Source organism: Coptis chinensis, chromosome 1 (assembly GCF_015680905.1).
Source record: "Coptis chinensis isolate HL-2020 chromosome 1, ASM1568090v1, whole genome shotgun sequence".
NCBI lineage: Eukaryota > Viridiplantae > Streptophyta > Magnoliopsida > Ranunculales > Ranunculaceae > Coptis > Coptis chinensis.
Genome location: NC_141456.1, coordinates 11,933,907 through 11,956,719, shown reverse-complemented (window position 1 = coordinate 11,956,719; position 22,813 = coordinate 11,933,907). Strand labels below are relative to the sequence as shown.

At 38.4% G+C, this 22,813-nt stretch overlaps 1 protein-coding gene and 1 long non-coding RNA gene across 2 annotated transcripts; one reads left to right on the top strand and one right to left on the bottom strand.

Annotated features, from left to right (window-relative positions):
* Positions 1-11,938: 11,938 nt before the first annotated feature.
* Positions 11,939-12,499, bottom strand: LOC147522159 (uncharacterized). The gene is made up of 3 exons (XR_015195039.1): positions 12,439-12,499; positions 12,245-12,350; positions 11,939-12,146 (listed from the first exon to the last, which is right to left on the bottom strand). It is a non-coding gene; the product is annotated as an uncharacterized LOC147522159 (long non-coding RNA).
* Positions 12,500-19,178: 6,679 nt separating this feature from the next.
* LOC147522158 (putative ubiquitin conjugation factor E4) lies at positions 19,179-20,165 on the top strand. The gene is made up of 4 exons (XM_086591590.1): positions 19,179-19,349; positions 19,444-19,559; positions 19,652-19,766; positions 19,994-20,165. Exons 2-4 carry the CDS (start codon positions 19,453-19,455, stop codon positions 20,114-20,116), a joined length of 345 nt encoding a protein of 114 aa, XP_086447716.1. The 5' UTR covers positions 19,179-19,349; positions 19,444-19,452; the 3' UTR covers positions 20,117-20,165.
* Positions 20,166-22,813: the final 2,648 nt, after the last annotated feature.

The following is a 22,813-nucleotide window of genomic DNA, read 5'->3' as shown; positions in this document are numbered from 1 at the left end:
ACCGCCGGCACCAACCCTAACAGTCTTGCAACAAGAAAACCGACAAGTCGGTAATCCTCCATGCGGTCCGCCCGATCGTCCATGTCGATCCCCGGTTGACATGGATATGGACGTGGACATTACTCTCACACCAACTAATGGAAAAGTGATAGTAATGACCAATTCACCCCTAATACGGTTGGCGTGAGTTCTGACGAGTCAAAAATTTAAATAGGAACTCGAGAAGGAAGCGAAAAGAGGCAAAGCGGTGGACGATGCCGCAAATTCAACAACATCAAGGCGACCACGAAGGGGACGCAGCCATTCGATGTATGAGACCGTCTTGAACATCCACTTCATCGCCCACCGAAGCGTGTTATTTCTCAAACACAATCAACCGCAGCTCGCAAGAGTAATGACCCTATTACCCGTACTTATGGGGAGAATCGGATTGGCGAGGGGATAACTACTACCCTAGACATGTCCGATCTCAAAGGGAAGATTTAATGTGAGAAGCAATTTTTAGGAAGACCGCCATCCGAGATATGTCCGACATGACTGGGAAGGCGGGCATCCCAGACAAGAGCAACAAAACATGGAGAAGTGGTATAATTATACCGACCACCTGGCCAAGGGTGATAACCGACCTAGACAGGTTGGTTATAGGGATAGACAAAGACAATCACCGGTCGGAGCTCATCATGCGTACCGCCAAAGATCTCTAACTCCAATAAAAGATAATGGAAGGTATCCTTCTCCACGTGGGCACGACTGGGGGGTCCAGTTGTTCGAGCCAATACTTTAACTCTAACAGAATAACAGTTGAAAGACTTGATTGCAAAAGAACTTAACGATAAAGAGTCAAGGGATGTAAGAATGAAAAACTTGACAGCCAATGATGGCGTATTTGATAAGTTTTCGCCGACATTCGTGAAGCTTACCACCATCCCGACTTCAAACAACCCGATTTTGAACTTTATGATGAGCCTGGAAGGCGATCCCGGCTTGCATGTTCTATCGCTCAAAAATAAATTGGTGTTATGGGGTGGAGATGATCCGCCATATGTAAGCTCTTTCCATCAACTCTAAAGGGAGAAGCATTATCTTTGGTTTAGTGAGTTGCCTTCAAGATTAATTCACCAATTCAATGAACTAGAAAATCAGTTTGTTAATCGTTTCCACCACAATTGCAAGACGCCAAAGATGTCGACTCACTTCAACATCAAGCAACAACGACGAAAAGTTACGTGACTTTTGTTACTAGGTTCCAAAAGGCGCAGCAGATGTTCCGAAGTTTTCGATGGGATGCTTCTTTTCGCCTTTTAAAGAAGCATTATATTATGAAAGAGACAGAAGTTCGAATTTCATTGTAAGGGATCTTTACCACTCTCTAATTAAAGATGTCTCTAAAATGCGGTACGATCTGTATGTTAGGGCTGAACAACACATCCGTATCGAGGAGAACCTATCGACGAAAGTAGCAAGAGACAAAGATATTCGGAGTAAAGATTTTTCTGACAGCAAGAATTCTAAGCCGAAGCAAGGACAGTCAGATCAACAACATAACGATGGAAAAAATGACAATCAGAAGCAAGTCAATTTCAATCGTGATGGAAAGACTCTACCTGAGCTAAAACTCCCGCTCAATGCCAAGTACTCTGTTATATATGAGAAGTTGAAAAGTGGGAATCTTCTTTCCCTGCCTTATCCACTTTCAGAAGATACCAAAGGTACAAGGGACAAAGCCTTACGGTGTAAATTCCATAAGGACTATGGCCATGACACAGAACTTTGTCGCTCTCTCCGGGGTCGGATTCAGAAATTAGTGGAGAAAGGACTTTTAAACGAATATCTTACTAAAAACTCTCAACAGGCAGTTGTTGCAACTTATGAGCATGTCATTAATGTTTCCCATTCTCATGTTGAGTCTCTTTCCAAAAGTCAGAGTAAAAATCAAAAGCGTTTGAAAGTTAGTTATGTTGGTGAGTTTAACCGTATCAACAAAGTCGATTTTGTCAAAGGAATCCGGACCAAACTTCGAAGAAGAAGAGTCCACGATTCATCGATGATGATCTCCTTGGTGTATATCACCCTCATTATGACGCAGTTATAATTTATGTGTCTATAGGTGCTTCTCGTGTTCAACGGGTAATGATCGACACAGGGGCCACTTCCAGCGTCATTTTCAGTGGATGTTATTCTCAGATGCAACTTCGCGAGGGTATGATCATCACCGAAGACAATCCTATCATCGGTTTTGACGGGACAACATCTTTAGCGGTTAGAAGAATTACCTTACCAATCAAATTAATGAACAAAGAAGTTGAGCTCGATTTCTTATTGATGGACTGTCGCTCCCACTATAACGCAATTTTGGGCAGAGATTGGATACATTCCATGGGGGCTGTAGTCTCCACATTTCATTAGTGTGTCAAGTTCCCATTATCTGGGCATATTTGCTAGGTTCGTAGTGACCAGGTATCTGCCCATGCCTGTCATGACAAAGCAATGGATGACTATAAAAAATCTGAAGTTCGAGGTAATACAATCCTTGCAAGTGCTCTACCCAAGTTACAGTTGCCAAGAGGCGTGCCCTCCATTTATAATATTGAGGCTCATGTGCAAGGGCCGCCTATAGTAGATCGACTTTTGGAAGTGCAAGTAGGAGATTCAGCAGAAGAAACCTCTTTTATTTCGGCTGAACTTTCGAGCGTAGAACAAAAAGAGTTGGTTTCCCTTTTACAGCGAAATAAGCGTATCTTCACTTGGAAGATTGAGGAAATGCCGGGAATAGACCCTTCTGTTGCCTGTCATAAACTTGACATTGATCCAAGTTTCAAGCAAGTTTGCCAAAAACCAAGAAGAATGGCACTTGATCGGAAGCTCAAAGTTAAAGAGGAGATTGATAAGCTACTTGCGGTTAACTTTATCCGACGAAGTTACTTACCAAAATGGCTTGCTAATGTCGTCGCGAAGGCAAAAAAGCGGACAAATCAGAATTTGTATTGATTTTACAAACCTTAACGAAGCTTGTCGATTCATCGTATCCATTGCCACTTTAATTTCGAACTAGTGGATGCCACTTCGGGCTTCCAACGCCTATCTTTCATGGATGCTTCTTCGTGGTACTACCGGATCTCTTTGAATGTGGATGACCAAGAGTTCACCGCCTTCATTACCGACCAAGGCATTTTCTCGCTACTAATCGTTATGCCTTTTGGTCTGAAAATGCGGTGCAACCTACCAAAAGCTTGTCAATACAATTTTTCTCGATCTGGCTGGGGATAATAATGGAGGCTTATATCGATGATATAGTCGTTAAATCGAAGCTTCTTGGTGATCATCTTTCCGATCTTCAACTTGTTTTGATAGGCTTAACAAGTATCACATGAGATCAATCCCGCCAAATGTTCTTTTGGCCTCTCTTTGGAAAATTTCTCGGGATACCTCATGACTTGTAGAGGTATTGAGGCTAATCGATCGGATCTGGCGCCGTTATTGATATGCCATCACCAAAAAATAAGAAGAAAATTCAACGGCTTACTGGTCGGCTTGCCGCTCTTCATAGATTTATTTCTAAGTATTCCGATCGTTGTCATCCATTCTTCTAGACTTTAAAAGGGGCGGCAACTTGGAACGTTGATTGTGAGATGACATTACAACAACTGAAGAAGTACTTGGTTAGTCCTCCTATATTGACAAGTCCTTCAACGGGTCAACCTATTGGCATATACCTAGCAGCTGCAACTCAAGCTGTTAGTGCTGTTCTTTTCGTCGATGATGGTAGACCCATCTTTTTTATCAGTAAGACGTTAACCGGAGCTGAGTCTCATTAATCAAAGATGGAAAAAATTGCACTTGCATTGGTTCATGCCGCTCGTCCATTAAAACCATACTTCCAGGGGAGGTTGGTCAGAGTGTATACTGAGTATCCCTTACGCAAGATCTTTCGTAATGCACAGGAATCAAGCTGATTAGCCGAATGGGAAAGTTATCTTAGTGCATACAACATTGTCTTTGAAAGTCGTACTGCTGAAAAAGGACATGCTCTAGCTTATTTGATAGCTGATTTTCCGATTGATGATTCTCCTATTGATGATTTCTTGCGCCAGGAAGAATCTATGGAAGACATTCTGCCACCAATAACGGGGCGAAGAATCAACTTGCAAACGCAATTCCTAATCCCATTGACCTATGGATTGTTTACTCAGATGGCTCCCATAATAAATCTGGGTCTGGAATTGGATGCGTTTTCATTACACCCAGTGGAGAGAAGATTGAGAAATTTGTGCGACTTGGCTTCGCCGCTTCAAATAACGAAGCCGAATATGAGGCTGTCATTTGTGCCTTGAGAACAGCTTTGAAACTGGGGGCGCGAAAGCTCCAGTTCTACACGGATTCTCGCCTTGTGGCCAATCAATTTGGCGGGTCTTTTGAAGTAAGAGATGACCGTATGGCAGCTTATCTTGGTTTGATGCATAGCCTTGCTCAACAATTTGATAGCATCTCTATCACTCAAAGAGTCAAGAGTCAAGAGTCAAGACACATCACTGTGGAGTTCCAGAAAGAGCCAAGCATTGACTTTACTGAAAAGGAGTTGTATGACTTGTATGTACGTGAAAGCAATTACTTGGTTTGCTTGTATGCTAATAAATAAAAACCGACCCGATAATCGCACCAATCATGACTCGGAAGCGGAAAAGGGAGATGGAAAATTCACAACATGACTATACTTTGGATCTTCCATTAGAATCTATAGATCCATTTGTTCCTCCTGAATTCGCTTCCGAAACAGATAGTGAGTTGGTACATGAAGCAGCTGATAGTCCTGAAGTTCCCGATATGATACTATCAGAGCCAGTGATGATCTCCGATGAGCAAGATTGGTGTCTTTCCTTATATCCACTACTTGCAAGTTTCTTCGCTTCCGCCAGAACCAAAACTCGTTGAAAGAGTCAAACGTGATGCATGAAAGTTTTTGGTGATATATGTTACTGACGGAAGTTTGCAATTATATCGCAAAGGCTCAGACTTAAACCCTATGTTGCGATGCCTCTCAAAACAGGAAGGACTTCAAGTTTTGGAAGAGATTCACTCCGGCTTATGCGGAAGCCACTCCAAGGGACGAAGTTTAGCTCATAAGGCTATGACACAGGGCTATTGGTGGACAGAAATGCAAAAGGATGCAAAACACCTATCTGAGAGGTGTGAGCCATGCCAAAAGCACGACAATATGAGTAAACTCCCTGTTACTGAGTTGCATCCCATGCTTAGCCCATGTCCATTTGCCAAATGGGGCTTATACATTATTGGCCCTTTACCTAAAGCTCCAGGTAGTATACGATTCCTTCTTGTGGCAACCGATTACTTTACCAAATGGGTAGAAGCAAAGCCTTTGGTCCAAATCCATGCTTCTAACGTCAAAATGTTTTTATGGAGAAATATTGTTTGTCGTTTTGGCATCCTTGCGGCACTTGTATCAGATAATGGTAAACAATTTGATGATGAAGAGATTCGTCAGTTTTGTGCTAATTTGAAGATACGGCATAACTTCTCCGCACCTTATCATCCGCAAGCCAATGGGCAGGCCGAAGCCAACAATAAGGTGATTTTGGCCAACCTAAAAAGGCGTTTGACTGGCGCCAAAAGAAATTGGGTCAAAGAGTTACCAGCTGTCTTGTGGGATTATAGGACAACACCAAAATATTCAACTGCATTATCACCTTTTAACCTTGCATATGGTGCTGAAGCAGTCTTACCTACAGAACTGATTTCCAGTACATCTCGGTCCGTTGCTGTTGAAACAGGTTCCAATGACACTACTTTGGCTCAGTCAAAAGCTCTTATTGATGAGGTTCGCTCTGAGGGACTACAACAGCTTATTAAGTATCAAGCTGACATGAAACGGAACTACGACAAGAAGATCCGTCCTAAGTCTTTTTGCTCTCAAGATTTGGGTTCTCTCAGAGAAACCCAAAGCTTGTAGAATCGGGGAAAGTTTGGAGAAAATTGGCAAGGAACCTACATCATAGATCGCCCAAAGATCTAAGGGGTCATATTTCCTCTGTACTATTTCTGGAAGAATGATAGAGAAGCCATGGAATGCTTACCACCTTCGCAAGTTTTACCGTTAGGAAATTTTTTGCATTTTTACATTACTCCATCAATAACAAATCTATCCATCTATGTAGTTCGTTCTATTTTATCCATCAAAAAAGGCATTCAACTTCCATTCTCATATGTTTGGTTGTCATTTTACATTACTCTATTCTTCTGTACTCTTACTTTCAGCATATCATTCATTAACGTTCATTCCAGAAAGGTCATCCATATTATGCCTTTTCCGGTCCAAGTAAGTCGCATTCATGCCTACTTGAGGGAAATCCGAGTCAATAAGATGGTTATTCTTGCTCGGAACAATTATTGCAATACTCCCACAGTACAATATCCGTGCTAATTCCACTACTAAGGCAATGGCGTTGTGTTTTAGTTTGGTCCCAATGTACGGGTGACGACTTTGCACTGTGGACAACTCAACAGCTTGTCGCCTTGCTTCACGATCGGTACAAATATTTTGACACCTGAATAGCTAGGTTCAGTGAGGACGATCATGTCCCCTTTGCCTTTCAATAACTTTCTACAATGGTTTTATATTGGGGGTGTTTCTCTCTACATGGGGGCATCTCATTCTTTTTCATTTCAACTACATAAATCAACAACACTGTCAGTTTTCCACAAGTTTGTTATCTGACATCACAATGATATTCAATTGCCAACACATACTTTATTTTATTTTCATAAAAAAGAATTTTTAGCTCAATGGTATTACAAACGCACAATCACATGATCATTGGTTTGGGCAAATCCAATGGCGCCTTACCAACTTTTTGCATATACAACTCGTACAAATCTTTATAATTCATCTTCTCACGTTCTAGTTCATTTCCCGTTTCTGTTAAAGTCTCTATCAATTGTCTTACGGACGATTCACAATGTGCCATTTGCACGTGATCTTGGCCGAGCCACTCATTTAAATCTGTCATTCACTTGTTATTTTTCTCTACCTCTTTTTGCGCACATTTAAGGTCCTGATCTTTGGTCGCCACGAGTGACTTCAATTCTATCACATCTGCTTTTAAGTGTTTGTGTTCTTCCATTATCTCATAGGCTTTCCCAAATTCTTCGTACGATCTCTGCTCTGCTTCTTCCGTCCGCTCGGTTAAGTCTTTGTTTTCGTTTTCTAACTCTCTGTTGGTTTCGCTTAACGCTTTGTTTGCTTCTTCCAATTTTCAGTTAAGTATCTTCACTTTCTTTATTTCTTCTACGGCATTGACTTCATTCGGAACGATACTTTTCTTCGCGACTTTTTCATGAATTTCTTTGGCCCGTACTATCGCCGTTTTAACATGGGCGAAAAATATCTGATTTCATCAATCTTTCAGACTTAAACACAAGTTTGCAATAACTGATAAAAAAAATACTATCATACTTGGTTCATACTATCAAAAATCATTGACACTGCTCTGTCATATTCTCCGATGTTCTCCTTATTCTGGTCACATTCTTGATATTTTTCGAGCCCCTCCATTGGCGTGGTCCCTGGCGATCCCTTCACTTTGTCTTCCAAACTTGACCATCTCTGCTTCATCTACCAATTTCATCAGTTTAGTGTTGGACACAAATTTCTTTACCGTCCTAACGCAATAGTAAAATTCAACGGTCAACTTACTATTAACAGATTCTGTGGTTTTCCTCCATGAGTAGTATTACCCCTGACAGTACTTGCCACTGGTCGTTGGATTCTTTGCTCCTGCATTTTGCTTTGCCGTTTGTTTTCTTTCACCAACTTTGTGTTCTTCGTTGCACTATCTTTTGCAAGTATCATTGTTTCGTTCTTTTCCCAGCTATTCTTTTCCTGTATATACCAAACCAAAGCGAGATATTATATCTCCCCACACTTTTACATATCTATGTTTTCTACGGTACATACATTTTCCTCGTTGTGTTGAGAATGTATTATTGTTCGTCTGGGTTGTTTTGTGCATTGTAATCTCATCCCTCGAGGCATCATACATTGTGACGTTGGTTGTCTCTCGTGGTCTCCGTTCGCCCATTTTCTAGTGGAACATCTTCTTTTGTACAATTCGCTATTTGTATTTGGCAATCTCAGCACTAATTCTCGCTTTGTTAATTCCATTCCATCTTCTTTTTCACTATCGCTATCGCTGCCAAATATTGCATTTCTAATACTCTTACTCTTCTTCGCCATTTCACTATGTGTCTCCCTAGACCAATCGGGTCGTCGTTCGATACCCCCATAGTGTCAGAAATCAACAATATCATCAAAGTAGCTCAGATCTACCAATTTTTCGTCAGCACATTCATGAAAGAAGAAACGAAGGTTGTTATCTACTTCCTTGTCTAATTCAATGTCTGGTAGTATACTCTCGTTTTCTGTTAGACACAAAATAACTCATGTTAATCAACAGTTTACTATAGTACAATTTTCAATACTTATGTTTTGGCTTACCTCGAAATTTGTTCGGCACTTTAAACTCTGTTGGATTCCACTTCCCTCGCAAGCGGTACAGAAATCTATCCCATCTGGTATATACTTTTGGGAACCCTTTAAAACTTCTGTTTGGATTCTTGAATTCAACTTCAAATTTTATGTACCCTTTCGTCAGTATGGCTTTCGGTCGTATCAACGCGTAGAATTCTTGAGCCCCGAAATACATTAAATTCATTTTGTAAAGCGGCGCTCCTCGTAAAAGATTAACGAACAATATTGGCGGTTGTCCTGGTGCAATTTGCCACCACTCCAATAATTGCGCAATTTCTTTGCTCAACGGAATTGCACTCCCGCAACTTAATTGTGAGCACGTCATTACTACTTCATCTTCTTCAACTTTCGTTCCAAATTCATACACTTCGTCCATCTCAAATCTCTCGAGTGCTAATATTTTCCGTAATTCTTTAAGTGACTATCGCCGCGGCGTTGTGTATTCGTTGTATCTGTTACATTCTTTCCACCTCACCAAATCTACGATCGTCATCAAGTTTTTTTTCTTCTCAATTATCTTTCACCTGTTTGATACGGTCGTTTCTACCTGCAAGAAAAAAAAAACCGGATTAGATAGCTCAAAAACCGGGTTCACTAAGTCCACAAGGGTGAACCGAGCCAGATTGATGGGACACAGGTACGGTGCCCTTCCTTAGAGGGCACTACACCGTATCATGTTTGGTTAAAACTAGTTTTGAATACAGGCGCCTTCATCGTCTTCACCATCTCTCTCTGACTCATGAAGAATTAAGCTCCGAACACCAAACAGTTTTCTTTTTTTCATCTCCACATGTTCCATGCAACGAATTCCTAAGGACAAAATTCAACAGTTCAAAGGCCATGCATAAAAAATAAAAAAAGAAAAAAAGAAAAACGACAGTAGCATACCGCGCCAAGTTTGTTTACCACAAACATCGAAATCCAAGATGAGCTAAAAAGTGGCAGTTTGATGGAAGCGGCTGATTTTTTTTATGCGGGGTGCTGATCTAAAGAGGGACACCACTTTGCAACCAAACTCACCAGAGTTCAAAGACTTGTGATCCAACCCACGATAATCAGCACCGCCATGCGATATTTGATCGTTTTTTATTGTGCAGAAATCTGAAATCTGGATCACGTGAGTACCTCATTCACGCAAAGCTTCATGGTAAGAGCACGTCGTTATGAGGCAAGAATAGCGCTCTGCCACCAAAGGCCCTGTTGCTTTGCCGGCCAGCCCTGAGTCTAACCGGACACCGACGCGAGTTTATATATAAATAGAGTTTGCTGGAGATAGAACATACCTGCTAGTCTATGCGAAGACGAAACACAGCGTTCTAGATCGGCAGTATTGCGACTTCAGGGAGTCTTGACCACGTCTGTTTGATAAACGCAACACTTATATAGGGTTTCCGAGCTAGTTTTCCATTGTTGGTGGGATTCTTCTCTAACTCCAACTCCTTCCAACTTCATCTCTACTCTCAATTCTTATCTACTCCACATTCTTATCTCATCCGAACACTTTGAGTCCGATTAATGTTTAACTTCCTTTTATTACTATTATTACTATATTGCCCCTACGTATAATTTCATCGGTCTAATCCTAGTATCGTTATTCCGGTGGCACGCGGCGTCGAAATCAACTTTCGTATATGGTCACGTAATGCGTTCGGTACAGTTTTCGGCAATCAATTTCTTTCGAAATTTTTTCTGTGCATTTTTAAGTCATTTTTTAACTACAATGCGTCTCGTATACGTTAATTTGACATTATTTCATTTCCGATAATTCACAAAAATTTTCCGATTGTCCATTTTCCTATCGTTTACGTTCACACGATACTTTGTTATACATTCCGCTTACTCTTTTCTTATTCCAAGTTTTCCTTGATTTTTCTTCTCTTCGTTGCCATGTTAACTTTGTTCGCATGACAAAGAGGGGGCGGTGTTTCAACCCTCACCTACGTGGCAAACGTCCATTAGTAGGAATCTCTATTTTATTCATTTAATCGACAGGGCTAAAGCCCAATTTGCAATACCATGGATGTACTGGCCCATTAACTCATGTGTCTAAGGCTGAACCTTAGCCACATAGCTTGCCACTGATGTACATTGATTTATGTCCAGATTTATTTCTTATCAAAAAGATAATTATCAGTTGAGAGTTATAGTCTATCACAATTACTCAAGTTACATGATTACTTGAGCTACAAGGACTCTCTACTTTACCTCTATAAATACCAAACTATTTTTCATAAGGAACTACGTGGAAACTTGATCCCTAGAGAATAGATCTTGGAGTGCGTGGGCAGCCATTATTTGGTTCGGTTTCATCTCCCCAACATCAAAGTCCTCTGTTTCTTAGTGTGTTCTTTACCATTGCTCTCGTTGTGTTGAAGCGGTTTACTACGAAACAATATCTAATGACATTTTGAGCAACTATATCTTCATTACTTATCTTAATAAACTTTCAATCTTATTCATCAAAAATCTTACAAATAAAATGATTACATAGCATTATGATCATCAACCTCCAAACAACAAAGATTTTCCCGACAATGTTTATTAAAGATGTGGAACAAATGATTTGTCTATTTTAGTATTAAATGTAATAACAGTTTGTACCAAGTGAGTAATAACACAGTTAGCCAAGTTGAAACATTTGGAGAATAAAAATATTCAAAACTCCTAAACAAAGATATGGTTTTACAAATAAAGGAGCATGGCATTGGCTACTAGTCTACAAGAGTAATCGCCCGCCGAAACAAAAGTAAGACATCAGCCTATCGTTCTCTCACCTTCTATTAAGTAGTCATATGTTTATCAAGTATATATTAGTTATAAATCAAATTAAAATGAGATTCATTATAACGACAAAAATAGTTCCATAATCCAATTAGCTGATATTCATCTACTTCTATTGACAAGTGAATAATATAAAGTCAACTTTCACAATCCAAGGTCAATAAGTAAAAGTGTGAACATAATTAGAATGAATAATTAAAAGTGTGAACAGGCAGTACCTTCATGAGAATTAGGAAGTCTATATTTTGTCATTCATAGGTTTAGAAGCAACACTTGCCAATGGTGGAATGTAACTGAATAGGAACTTCAAGTGCATCAACATCCTTAGTCATTGATTTAGGTGTCAAGAAAATATTAAACCATCTGGGCCTCAATAGATCCTTAGAGTAGAACACTTGGTATGCTTGAGATGCTAAAATGAAAGATTAGGCCCTCTTCGGTTCCTTCCTTTGAATTTTTCCATATTCACTATAACCAAATTTGTATCAGGATCAACTTTGCAGCCAGTTGTTCTATCCTCAACTCTGACCCAGTCACAGCAAGATACAACTTGGCTAAAATCAGTATAATCCATCTCAAATATATGCCTCACGACCCCATTGTAGGTTGTCTCCACTACCTTGTAATTCCTATCCCTAGCGCTTGCCCGGTAGTTAGTGAATGCGTTCATATAGACCCTGCTATTCTGTGTTACCCTTTTGGTATCACGTTGGCTCGTAGAGAAGACAAAACCAATGATATGATATCTGTTATAAGATATTGCCTTGAAGTTAGGACCATCTGCTAACCGCTTCAAACGAGACTCGCCTTCAACATGTTCCAACTACAATAGAAATTAAGGATTTACTTTATTGACCTCACTACCTTAAATTCAATGGGCATAATTAAAGATCCTTTAAAGGAAAAGAAACCTAAACAAACCTACTTTCGCAGCCAAGGAATGAAATCAATTTGTTTACTCTTTAGCATGCTTCTCTTTCTCTTCCGCCCACTTGTGGTGATTGATCTTAAGTAGGCTTCATACTCCCTGTTACATGAATAATAAAATTAATCTATAATATGTAATGCATTACTTTTTACTTTTTACTGTATAAAAATATGAGTAGAATCATTACTTCTTCCAAGAATGGATCCCATCATGGCAGTGTATAACCCATTTATGCACTTGTTCAAACTGTAAGTTAGATAACCTTACATATTTGCTTTTCCCCAAAGGCCCTTCATCCACATATTTACCACCTGCATCTAAAAACCCTTGATGCGAACGCTAGTGGCTTCCTTTCTCACCATTCGGCATATACTCCATAGAATACAAAATCGACTCCTCTTCAAGGTAGCGCTCTGCAATGCACCCTCCAGGATGTGAAAAATTCTTCACATAGCCTTTATAAACTTTCATTAACTTTGTCAAGTTACATTTTAATTATCAGTTAACACCCCAAGTAATAAAATAAAAAACATAGAACAAGAGAACAAAGAATATAGACTTACCTTTCGAAAGGGTACATCCAACGGAACCAAACAGGGCCGGAAGCCAATGCTTCATCAGCTAAATGAAGCATTAAGTAAATGCTAATAACAAAAAAAGACGGGGGAAAAAACTTTTCCAGTACACACATTGCCTCGACAAGACGATTTTTAGAGATAGTAAGATCATCCACTCTAATTTATTTAGCACACAATACATTAAAAAAACTACAGATATGCTGAATAACAGTGCACAAAGTCTTGTGTTGTGAGAACGCATGTTGTAACAACACCGGTAATAACTGTTGCATGATTACATGGTAATCATGTGACTTGAGCCCTTTAATTTCAAGGCTTTCCATGTTCACACAACGTCTCCAACTTGAGCTATAACCTTTTGGCACCTTTAACTCATGCAACACACAACAAAACAACTCTTTTTCACTACGACTTAAAGTGAAAGGTGCCTTTGGTTTAACTGTCTTACCATCTTTTTGCTTTAACCACAACTTCTTTCTTATTTTCAACCTCTTCAAGTAATCACGAGAACTCATCACATCTTTTGTTTTCTCTTTGACATCCAATATTGTCGATAAAAGATGGTCGGCAACATTTTTCTCAACATCCATGACATCAAGATTGTGAAAAAAAGTTAAGTCCTGCAGAAATTGATATCCATAGTTAAATTTAACATATAACTATATAAATGTGAAAAAAACTCAAATAAAGACAAAAATTACCTTCTTATAATCCAATTCGAAGAGAATTGATTTCTTGTACCACGCAGTTAGTTTTCTCAGATTCTTTATCTTCTTTCCTTTTCCATGACTCTTATCTTTCTTTCCCTTTCCCCGACTCCTCCCTTTCTTTCCTTTAGATTTACCAACTTCCATTTGAATATCTTTAACCATTTGTTCAACTTCTAAACCTGTCAACCTCTCAGGAAAGATATTGTGTTCTTCTTCATTATTAAAGTTGTTGTTTCTGTCCTAAATACATGATCTAAAGGAAGAAATCTTCTAGAGCCTTGATAAACATGCTTCTTGCCACTATGAAGTCTCTTAGAATGGGTTCCCTCAGCACAAACAGGACAAGCATATGCTCCTTGTGTTACACAACCCGATACACTCCCATATGCAGGTAAATCTTGAATTGTCCACAACAATATAGCTTTTAAATTAAATGTTTTTTTAGCATGGGAATCATAAGCAGCCACTCCACTACGCCATAGCTCATTCAACTTAGCAACCAATGGCTGTAAATAAGTATCAATGTTCTTATTTGGAGCGCTTGGACCCGAAATCAATAAAGTCAACATCGAAAATTCTTTCCTCATGCAGTAAGAAGGAGGCAAATTATAAGGTACTATAATAACGGGCCAACAACTATAAGCGCTACTTAAATGGCTAAATGGATTAAAACCATCTGTTGCAAGTCCTAAAAGCGCACATGCGTGCTTCCTCAAACAAAGTTAGGCCAAGTGGTATTTACCTTAAGCCAAGTAGGAGAATCAACCGGATGCAGCATGACTTCGGTGGATGGCGTTATCTTAGGATGCCAAGTCATTAGTTCAGCTATCCATGGTATGATGTAGAAAAAAAAAATCATTAGTTATAATCTTAATAAACCAACAATAGACAATATGACACACAATCAACTATTTTCTTCTCGAGTACACTAACCTGTATAGCCTTTTTAACCTTGGTATAAGGAAAATATCTCAAAACTTTAGCAGGAACTTTTGTTGGCTGGTCTTCTATCAAGTACTCCAACTTCCATCTAGATGTATGACATATGGGACAAAATTGTGTTGTTTTATTTTCATCACCCCAATAGAGAATACAATCATTCGGGCAAGCATCTATCATCCCGTAATCCATTCCCATAGCTTTGATCATTTTTTTAGCTTCATAAGTGCTATTTGGTAATGTGTTCTCTTCTGGTAACCAATTTTTCACTACTTAGAGGAAATCACTCAAGCTATTATCGGACCAACCATGCCAAATATACACCTCAACTGTGGCCAACAATTTTGTTTGCTTTCCTACACATGAAGGGTACAAAGGCAGTTTTGCATCATCTAAAATAGACTTATACTTTCTAGTTTGGCAATCCTGGTGAGCATTAAACTCTAAATTAGACCAATCTTCGATTTCATTTCTTCTAATATCCTCCACAAAAGCATTAGCATTTTCACCAACTCTTCCAAAAGCATCATTGACGAGATCCACCCCTTCTTGATATGCATCAATGTCTCCCTCTTCATAAAAATGATCTATACCAATCTCTTCATCAACGCTATTTGACATTAAAAATGTCTCAAGTTTTTCTGCGTCTCTTTCACCATGAACAAACCACACAATGTATGATGTATCTATACCATGATGCAACAGGTGATAATGAACCATACCAAAAGGGATCTTCCCATGCCCATTTCTACACTTCAAACATGGACACGAGAACAAGCTTTCTGCTTCACTCTTATAGTTTGTAAACCTAATAAACAATTCTACTCCTTTTATATACTCATCACTGCCCCTAGGTTTGGACATCCATGATTTGTCAAGCAGGGTTGACATTCTGAAAATGGAACTTGAAATTAGAAAGCACGAAATAATAAAAAAAACTAATTTGTAACCATAACCTATATATTTTTGTACCACCTACATACAAGCATTGTTGCCTTTTTCTCTCTCTTTCTATATAATGAAGCACAAAGTATTCAAATATCAGGTCAAGCAAATAAGGATATCACATTAATCAACATCAAACACATTTGATTTCATATTAACGAAAAAAATTGAAAGAGCACTAAAACCTGGAGTTAATTCGATTCAAAATATAGAGCAAAAACATTGCTAAAAATATTTCATCCGATTCAAAAAATAAAGAGCATAAACAATTTTGATTCATGAATTGAAGAAACAGTTAATTCATGATTTGAGTTAATTTGATTTGAAATTAATCAAATTAATAAATAGTGAGATTCGATAGAAATAATATTACCTGATCGAGAAATGAGGATGCCTCCAGAAGAAAAGTTGGGCGTGAGTTGAAACCCTTGTTTTAGAGCGAAAATGGAAAATGAAAAATGAAAAAACTTAAAACCTTTTATGATTGCTTAAAGTCTTAATTCCCGCTACACTAAAGTCTTAAGTTTATGGTTGCTTCATTTAGCATCAAAAGCGTTTAGCTCACTTGGTTAACTGTTAATTTTAGGTATGAGGTTAGGTGTTGAATCTAACCCAAAAAACAAAATCTGAGTTTATTTTATTTAAAGGGAGCAGTTTTAAAATATTGGCGGTCCAAGAACACTTGTATCGAGTTCAAACCCAATTTATGACCGTTTCGATTGCAAAAAATGGTGTAGTGTGTAATGACAACCATGTACTTTGTTTCGAATTGGATATGCATTTTATACGTACTCTAATACCTTTTTTTTTTTTTTTTTTTGAAGGATGTATCACTACTTAAGCGTGCTCTAGACTTTTATAGGTTAATGATAGTATAACACCCCGGCTTTTTCTTTTGTTTTCCTAGTATAAAAAATAATAATAATAATAAAAAAATAATAATAATGAAAATAGATAATGGATAGATGATAACTATCAGATAAGGATAAAAGCTCCGTAGGTAAATAGATAAGTATTGTCCTTATTTTTCGGGGGGTTTTCTCACGTAAAGTTTTTGGGGAAAAACACAGCGAGGGTTTTTTTGAAAAAAATGGAGTTTTACTGACAGCACAAAAGGAAGATTTTTCTTGGTAGCTGGCTGATAATCGGAGAGCGCTACAGGTGAGTAGATTAGTTTTCTATTTCACAATATATGTTAATTATTCTGGTATTAATATTCATCCTGTCATTTGGTAAAACTGTCGTTATTCAAACTGATTAAAATCTGTTGAACTCCGAAAATTTAGATTAAACTGTCGAAGGTTGATTTGGGCATGTTAATGGAGCGCTAGCCCTCGCGCCCAAACAAGATAATGGTCCTGTATATGAATTTGTAACTGTGTGTATTTTATGTTTCGGTTTTACACTGTGACCGGTGGTTGGGGGTGGCCTGTTGGAGTTCTGTTGGAGTTTGGATGGAGACGTTAATGGCGTCCTGTTTATGGCTGTTTGAACTCGTTTTTATGTTGTTGGTTATGGGTTGTTGAGGGTTGAGTGGGGGCTTGATAGTAGTCTTTGTCGAAGCTTATGGAAGTCGTCAATGGCGGTGGCGAATCGGTGGTTGAAATTTGTTTTGGTTTAATTTGAGTTGTGGGGCTTGCATATAGACTAAAATCGATGGGTTATGGTTGATTGTAATGTGTGAGGGCGGTAGATGGGAGCTGTCGAAGCCATTAATGGCGGCCAGAGATTTCTCAAATCTAGATTTGGAAGATGGGGAATTCAAGAATGGAGTTTTAGCTTTTATTAAAGAGGTTGGGTTTTTCTCTAGGAGTCCAACCGCATGGTTGAAATGGGTGGGCGATTAGGTTTTGGTGGTGGCCGATTTTGGTGGTGGCTGCTGGTGGAGGGAGAAGATGAACAGTAGCCGGTTTGGGCTTTGGGCCTTGGGCCAATGCCTTTTTGGTTTTACTTTGGGCGGTTTTTTGTTTTAGTGGTTGGGCGAGTTAAATTAGTTTTCTTTGGGCCTTAGACTTTAGACTTTTGGGCCTCGATTTCAGGAGCCTTGGTTTTGGGGGGGTCCATAGCATTTTAAGTGGATCTTCAAGTTGGGCCAAACCGGTTTTATAGGCGGGTTAAGGCTTAAGTTATTGAAACAGTGGAAGCTTTAGATAAATCGGTTTTTGGAATTTGGTTGATCTTTGTTGACCCTTGGCGAGTCGACTTTGACTTTGACAAATTGACTTTGACAAGAGTTGACTTTTGAATATGGTTGACTTTGACCAGTTAACCCAATTTTGACTTTTTAACTCGGATTATGATTTGGGCTATTAGGATAGGTCTAGGGCTTTTTGCATGCTTGGCTTTAGGCTAAGACCTTTATATATACGTGTGTATGTGTATTAACTACTATGTGTTTTTGTGGTATTTTATGATATGCAACGTTATGACACTAAGACATCCCTGAAATTAATAACGCGTAAATAAAAAATACAAGAAATCAAGATACTCCTTCGTTCTCTGAAATAATATATGTAATAACGTTCAATAATGCGTAAACAAATTTACCGCAACCTTTTAGAACTCTCCACGCCTCAAGTTTTGGAATTGAGTTTATATTCATTGATGTCATAGGTTAGGTGGGCATTTATTGAATGTGCCATAAATGGCCCGTTAAGCGTTATCTATGGGTATTCATTGAATGTGCCATGAATGACCCGGTATTCATTGAATGTGACATGAATGACCAGATTGTTTGGACTACCCTAGAGAGGAACTAAGGTATTAAGCCACTTGGGTTAGTTGTATTCCTTGAGTGTGTAACGGGAATGTAAGGTTGGGTATTCCTTGAATGTGGCGGGAATGACCTAAGGTACATAGGTTGTGAAATATGTGTATAAGAAAAGTAATTGATTATTTGATAAGAGAAATTGATTTGATTATGCGAGTGTATTTGGGCTTGCATTGGAATACCTATAGGATATCTACACATATTATATAAAATTGCTAACTTTCTTTTGCAGGAGGGTAGGACTTAATAACATTTTTGTGCAGGGACACGGTCCTACCCTTATCCAAAAGTGGATATCAGTAGGTTTTAATTCAGTTACCTAGTTATAATAACGAGTTATGATAATGAGTTAATAGAATGGAAGTCTTGTTTGGAAAGAAACTATGCCGGTTGAGATGACGGAACTACCTGTCTTCCAAGCTGAGAATGATTAGGTTATGATAGATTTAAAGTGTTAGTTGGATAAGTAAAATTTGATAATGTTTATATTTGGTTAGTCTACTCATACCAACAAATTCCATTTTTGACCCATGTTTGCTTTGTTTGTTTTAGCGTGGGTGTGTTCTTCAGGAACATAGGTGGAATGCAAAGTGGAACATGGCGTTTGATTTGGGATTCGCGTGCATGGAGCAAATCCGTTAGTTTTCTTTATTAGGTCCGATTCTTATTGAAAAGGATGTAATAACGTAGTTTACATTTTTAGTATGACATGAGAATACGATGTTGAGGACCTATTATTCTTAGAATGTTATATTGATGATTTTTGGATGGGAGATAGACTTTCATAAAGTAATAGAGAATTTTTGGAGATTATTTTTGTTGTTAAGATTCTTTTATGATGTGGGTTTTAGGTTTTGACATGTGTTGTATCCCCCGTCATAGCCTGGGTTTTTAGACAATTGAACCGAATGATGTTTGAGATATTTATATTTCAAATATTCACGTACTTTGTTATTGTTTAGAAATTCGGGCTGTGACAGATAGTTTGGCTGGTTGACCTTGTGGGTGGGTTTAACATGCCTCTGCCATCAAGTTGCCCAATGTTATTTGCTTGTATGCCCGAGCATTTCGTTGAAGATGCAATGGAATTGCTTATATTTTCTTCTCGTGTACCTAGAGCTTTGGATGGGATCGTGCTGGCAGGCTTCCCTATTGCGTTTGCATCTCTCATCTCTTCCCTCTTGTGATGGAGAGATTGTTTACAAGCTCTTCTATGTATTTTGATCTTCTTTCTTTTCTCTCTTTAATAGGATGATTTCATGATGAACTTTATTATCATGTTCATGGGGAGTCCCGAATTTATCAGAAATCCTTATCTACGAGCAAAGATGGTTGAAGTACTGAATGGCTGGATGCCCAGTAGAAGGTGATTTGATGTTCCTGTGTTGTTAAAAGTCAAATATATATATTTATATATTTCTTGTATGTCTGTTACATGTCCTTTTATTGGATACGCAGTAATTCAACTTCCACGGCTACCCTCTTTGAAGGGCCTCAGTTATCTCTCGAGTATCTAGTGCGGAATCTTTTAAAGCTCTATGTTGACATTGAGTTCACAGATTCCCATACACAGGTAAGAGTTAGGTTGTTATAACTTTGTTCCTGGCTTATGGACTTATGGTGAAAGGATACTTTGAAGATACTGTTCTCCTTTCTTTTTTTCTTTTTTATATATATATATATATATATATATATATATATATATATATATATATATATATATATATACTGTTCTATATATATATATATATTATTTTTATTTTTATGAAATTATGATTGACGGATCACATTATTATGCAGTTCTATGACAAGTTCAACATCCGCCATAATATCGCAGAATTGCTAGAGTATCTTTGGCAGGTGCCTAGCCATCGCAATAGATGGAAACAGGTTGATCATTCTCACCTTACCATTTTCTGTTGAACGTGTGCTTAAAAATTCAATTCTATGGCATTTGACGGAAGGACCTTTTTCCTTAGGCTAACTCCAATGGTTTGGTGCGCCAAAACACCAAACCACAATAACACAGTAGATACAGTTAGTGAGATAGCGAAATCAAATCCAATGGTTTATTTTTCCAGCCGCCAGTGAGAATGGCGTACAACACAAAATATTAAAAAAAAACCAAGTTTTTTTGGACGCCATCACCAGTGGCGGGCAAGAAATAAAAAAAAAAAAACCAAACTTTTTTGTACGCCATCACCAGTGGCGTGGAGTTATTTATCTTCCTATATTGCCCTTTAAAAAAAACCATAACACAAAAGAAATTAAAAAAAAAAAAAAAAAACCCAAAAAACCTTGTACGCCATCACCAGTGGCGTGTAAAAAAAAAAAACCAAAAAAATCAAGTTTTTGTTGTACGCCATCACCAGTGGCGTGTAGTTATTCTCTCCAAAAAAAAAAACCGCTCTCTCTCACTAAATATGTGATGACAAGAACAAAAAAAAAAAAAAAAACCGCTCTCTCTCACTAAATATGTGATGAAGTATGATTTCATGTTCTATGAAGTATGAACTGCCTCTACAAACATAAATGATTGGTTTCAAAGTGATATGAGAGAGAATGACGAAGTTTTAGTTTAGAAGATATATTCATAAATATGTTTTGAAGTTCTAAATGATGAACCTCAAGCCTCATGTGCTGTGTTTCACTACTGTTACGACTATGTAGTGCTGTAGGAGGAATTCAATTGGTTCTTCTGTTTCCTGGACCGTCTTTGTTTTCATTTTATGTTCTAAATGGTCCAACGAGTATAACTGCTGTGCCATTTCCATGTAACAGATGGCAAGATCCTTGTTGAAGACATAGTCAAATTGGGTACTCAAAAAGAAGATGTCAATGCAGCTGATGAAGAACGGTAGAGTAATATATGTTTGCTTGTTATCATATATTTTGACTTGATGTGTTGGTGGCCACGTCTAGTGATGCTTCTGGTTGTGTTCTTCGTGGAGCAGTATGCATGTGATATGTTTCTCATTATCCCATATGTTTCAAAGTAAAAAAGTTTTTTTTTTTTTTGGCTAACCGGGTGTTGCTCTGTGATAATCTTCTAAAACTGTTGCTCTGTGCTAACAGCAGCAGTTGTTAGACTTCCTTTTGTAGTGGGCAACGATGATATTGATTTTGATAGTAAAAATACATTATTAATGTCCAAGAATGTCTTCGTGTCCATTGATATTTCCTTTTCCTTATGGCTGCCGAGCAAATGATGTATGTAAATGTAGACAAAACCGACAATATTTCCTTTTCCTTATGGGGGATAGAAGCAGTCACAATTTTCGACTCATTCTTATAAACGAAGCAACAGTGAAGAGAAAAGTTCAATTCGTGTTACCTTAGGACCTGGGCACATCGAAACCATGCAACAGGATTCCCACTCCATAAAAAGAATCACAAGAAAACAAAGGAATGTACCATATACGTCACTCCAACTTCTCAGATAAACCAATGATGCAATGAGCACATTCAAGCAATTGAATGGAGCAGGCACTTGAAATGCACGACATAAAAAGACTACCGTTCCCATAAATGCACGAGTAAACGTACATGAGTAAACGCATGAGTAAACGTATACTGGAAATATATAAGAAATGCACGACATAAACACATCTTAATTCTGATCACGCCATTCCCATAAATGGTTAATCAGACGCTGCTCTAATTCCACATGCTCGTGCCTATTATGCACATATGCCACGCGTTGCAAGACTCTACGAAATTCAGCTGAATTGGGGTTTCGGTCGGGAACAACTTCTGCTATATTAGGATTTTCAAAGTAATCATGGTTAATAATAGGTTCGAGTCTCCAAAGCGTAAAGCGTTCAAATAGTTATGTCGTTCTTCCTCAACAATCATGTTATGCAAAATAATGCACGCCGACATAACATCATGGAGCACATCTTTGTCCCACAAGCGAAGCTTTGCCTCTAACAATTGCAAACGAGATTGAAGAACCCCAAATGCTCGTTCAACGTCTTTTCTATAAGATTCTTGCATCGGTAGTAAAAAATTTATCTCTTCTTGATTTAGGATTCCTTTTTCGCCTTCACTAGTGTAGACAATCGAGGATATATACCGTCACCAAGTAATAACCGGCCGGTATAGTCCTTACCCATGAGAGAATAGTTTGCTTGGGAGGGTTAAACCTAATGTTAGTTTGTGAAAAGATTAGAGCCACAAAACATTAACATCATTATTAGTACACCGTAAACCAAAGTAAGCATGCCATATCCACATGTCGAAAGAAGCAAAACCGCCGAAAGTACAAGAGTTGGCGATCCATGTCGCCAAAGATATCTCGTCTCGCCCATTCCATTGGACATGCTTGCCATGTCCAATGCATCTGATCTATCATCAAGCATGCCAGGAAAACCTCTTAACTCAGTAACACGGAGCAATCTGGCATGTCTTCTTCATTTGGAGATCTCAGATATTGTGCACCAAATCTCTCCACCACATGTTTGCAAAACATTTTAACAAAGGAGAGTGTTGTTGACTGTGCAATACGAAAATACTGATCCATTGAATCAGCTGGGCTTCCGTTTGCTAGCATTTGCAATGCACACATTATTTTGCCGTGTGACGACAAACCGGGTTTATTGGCTGCATCATATTTCTTCA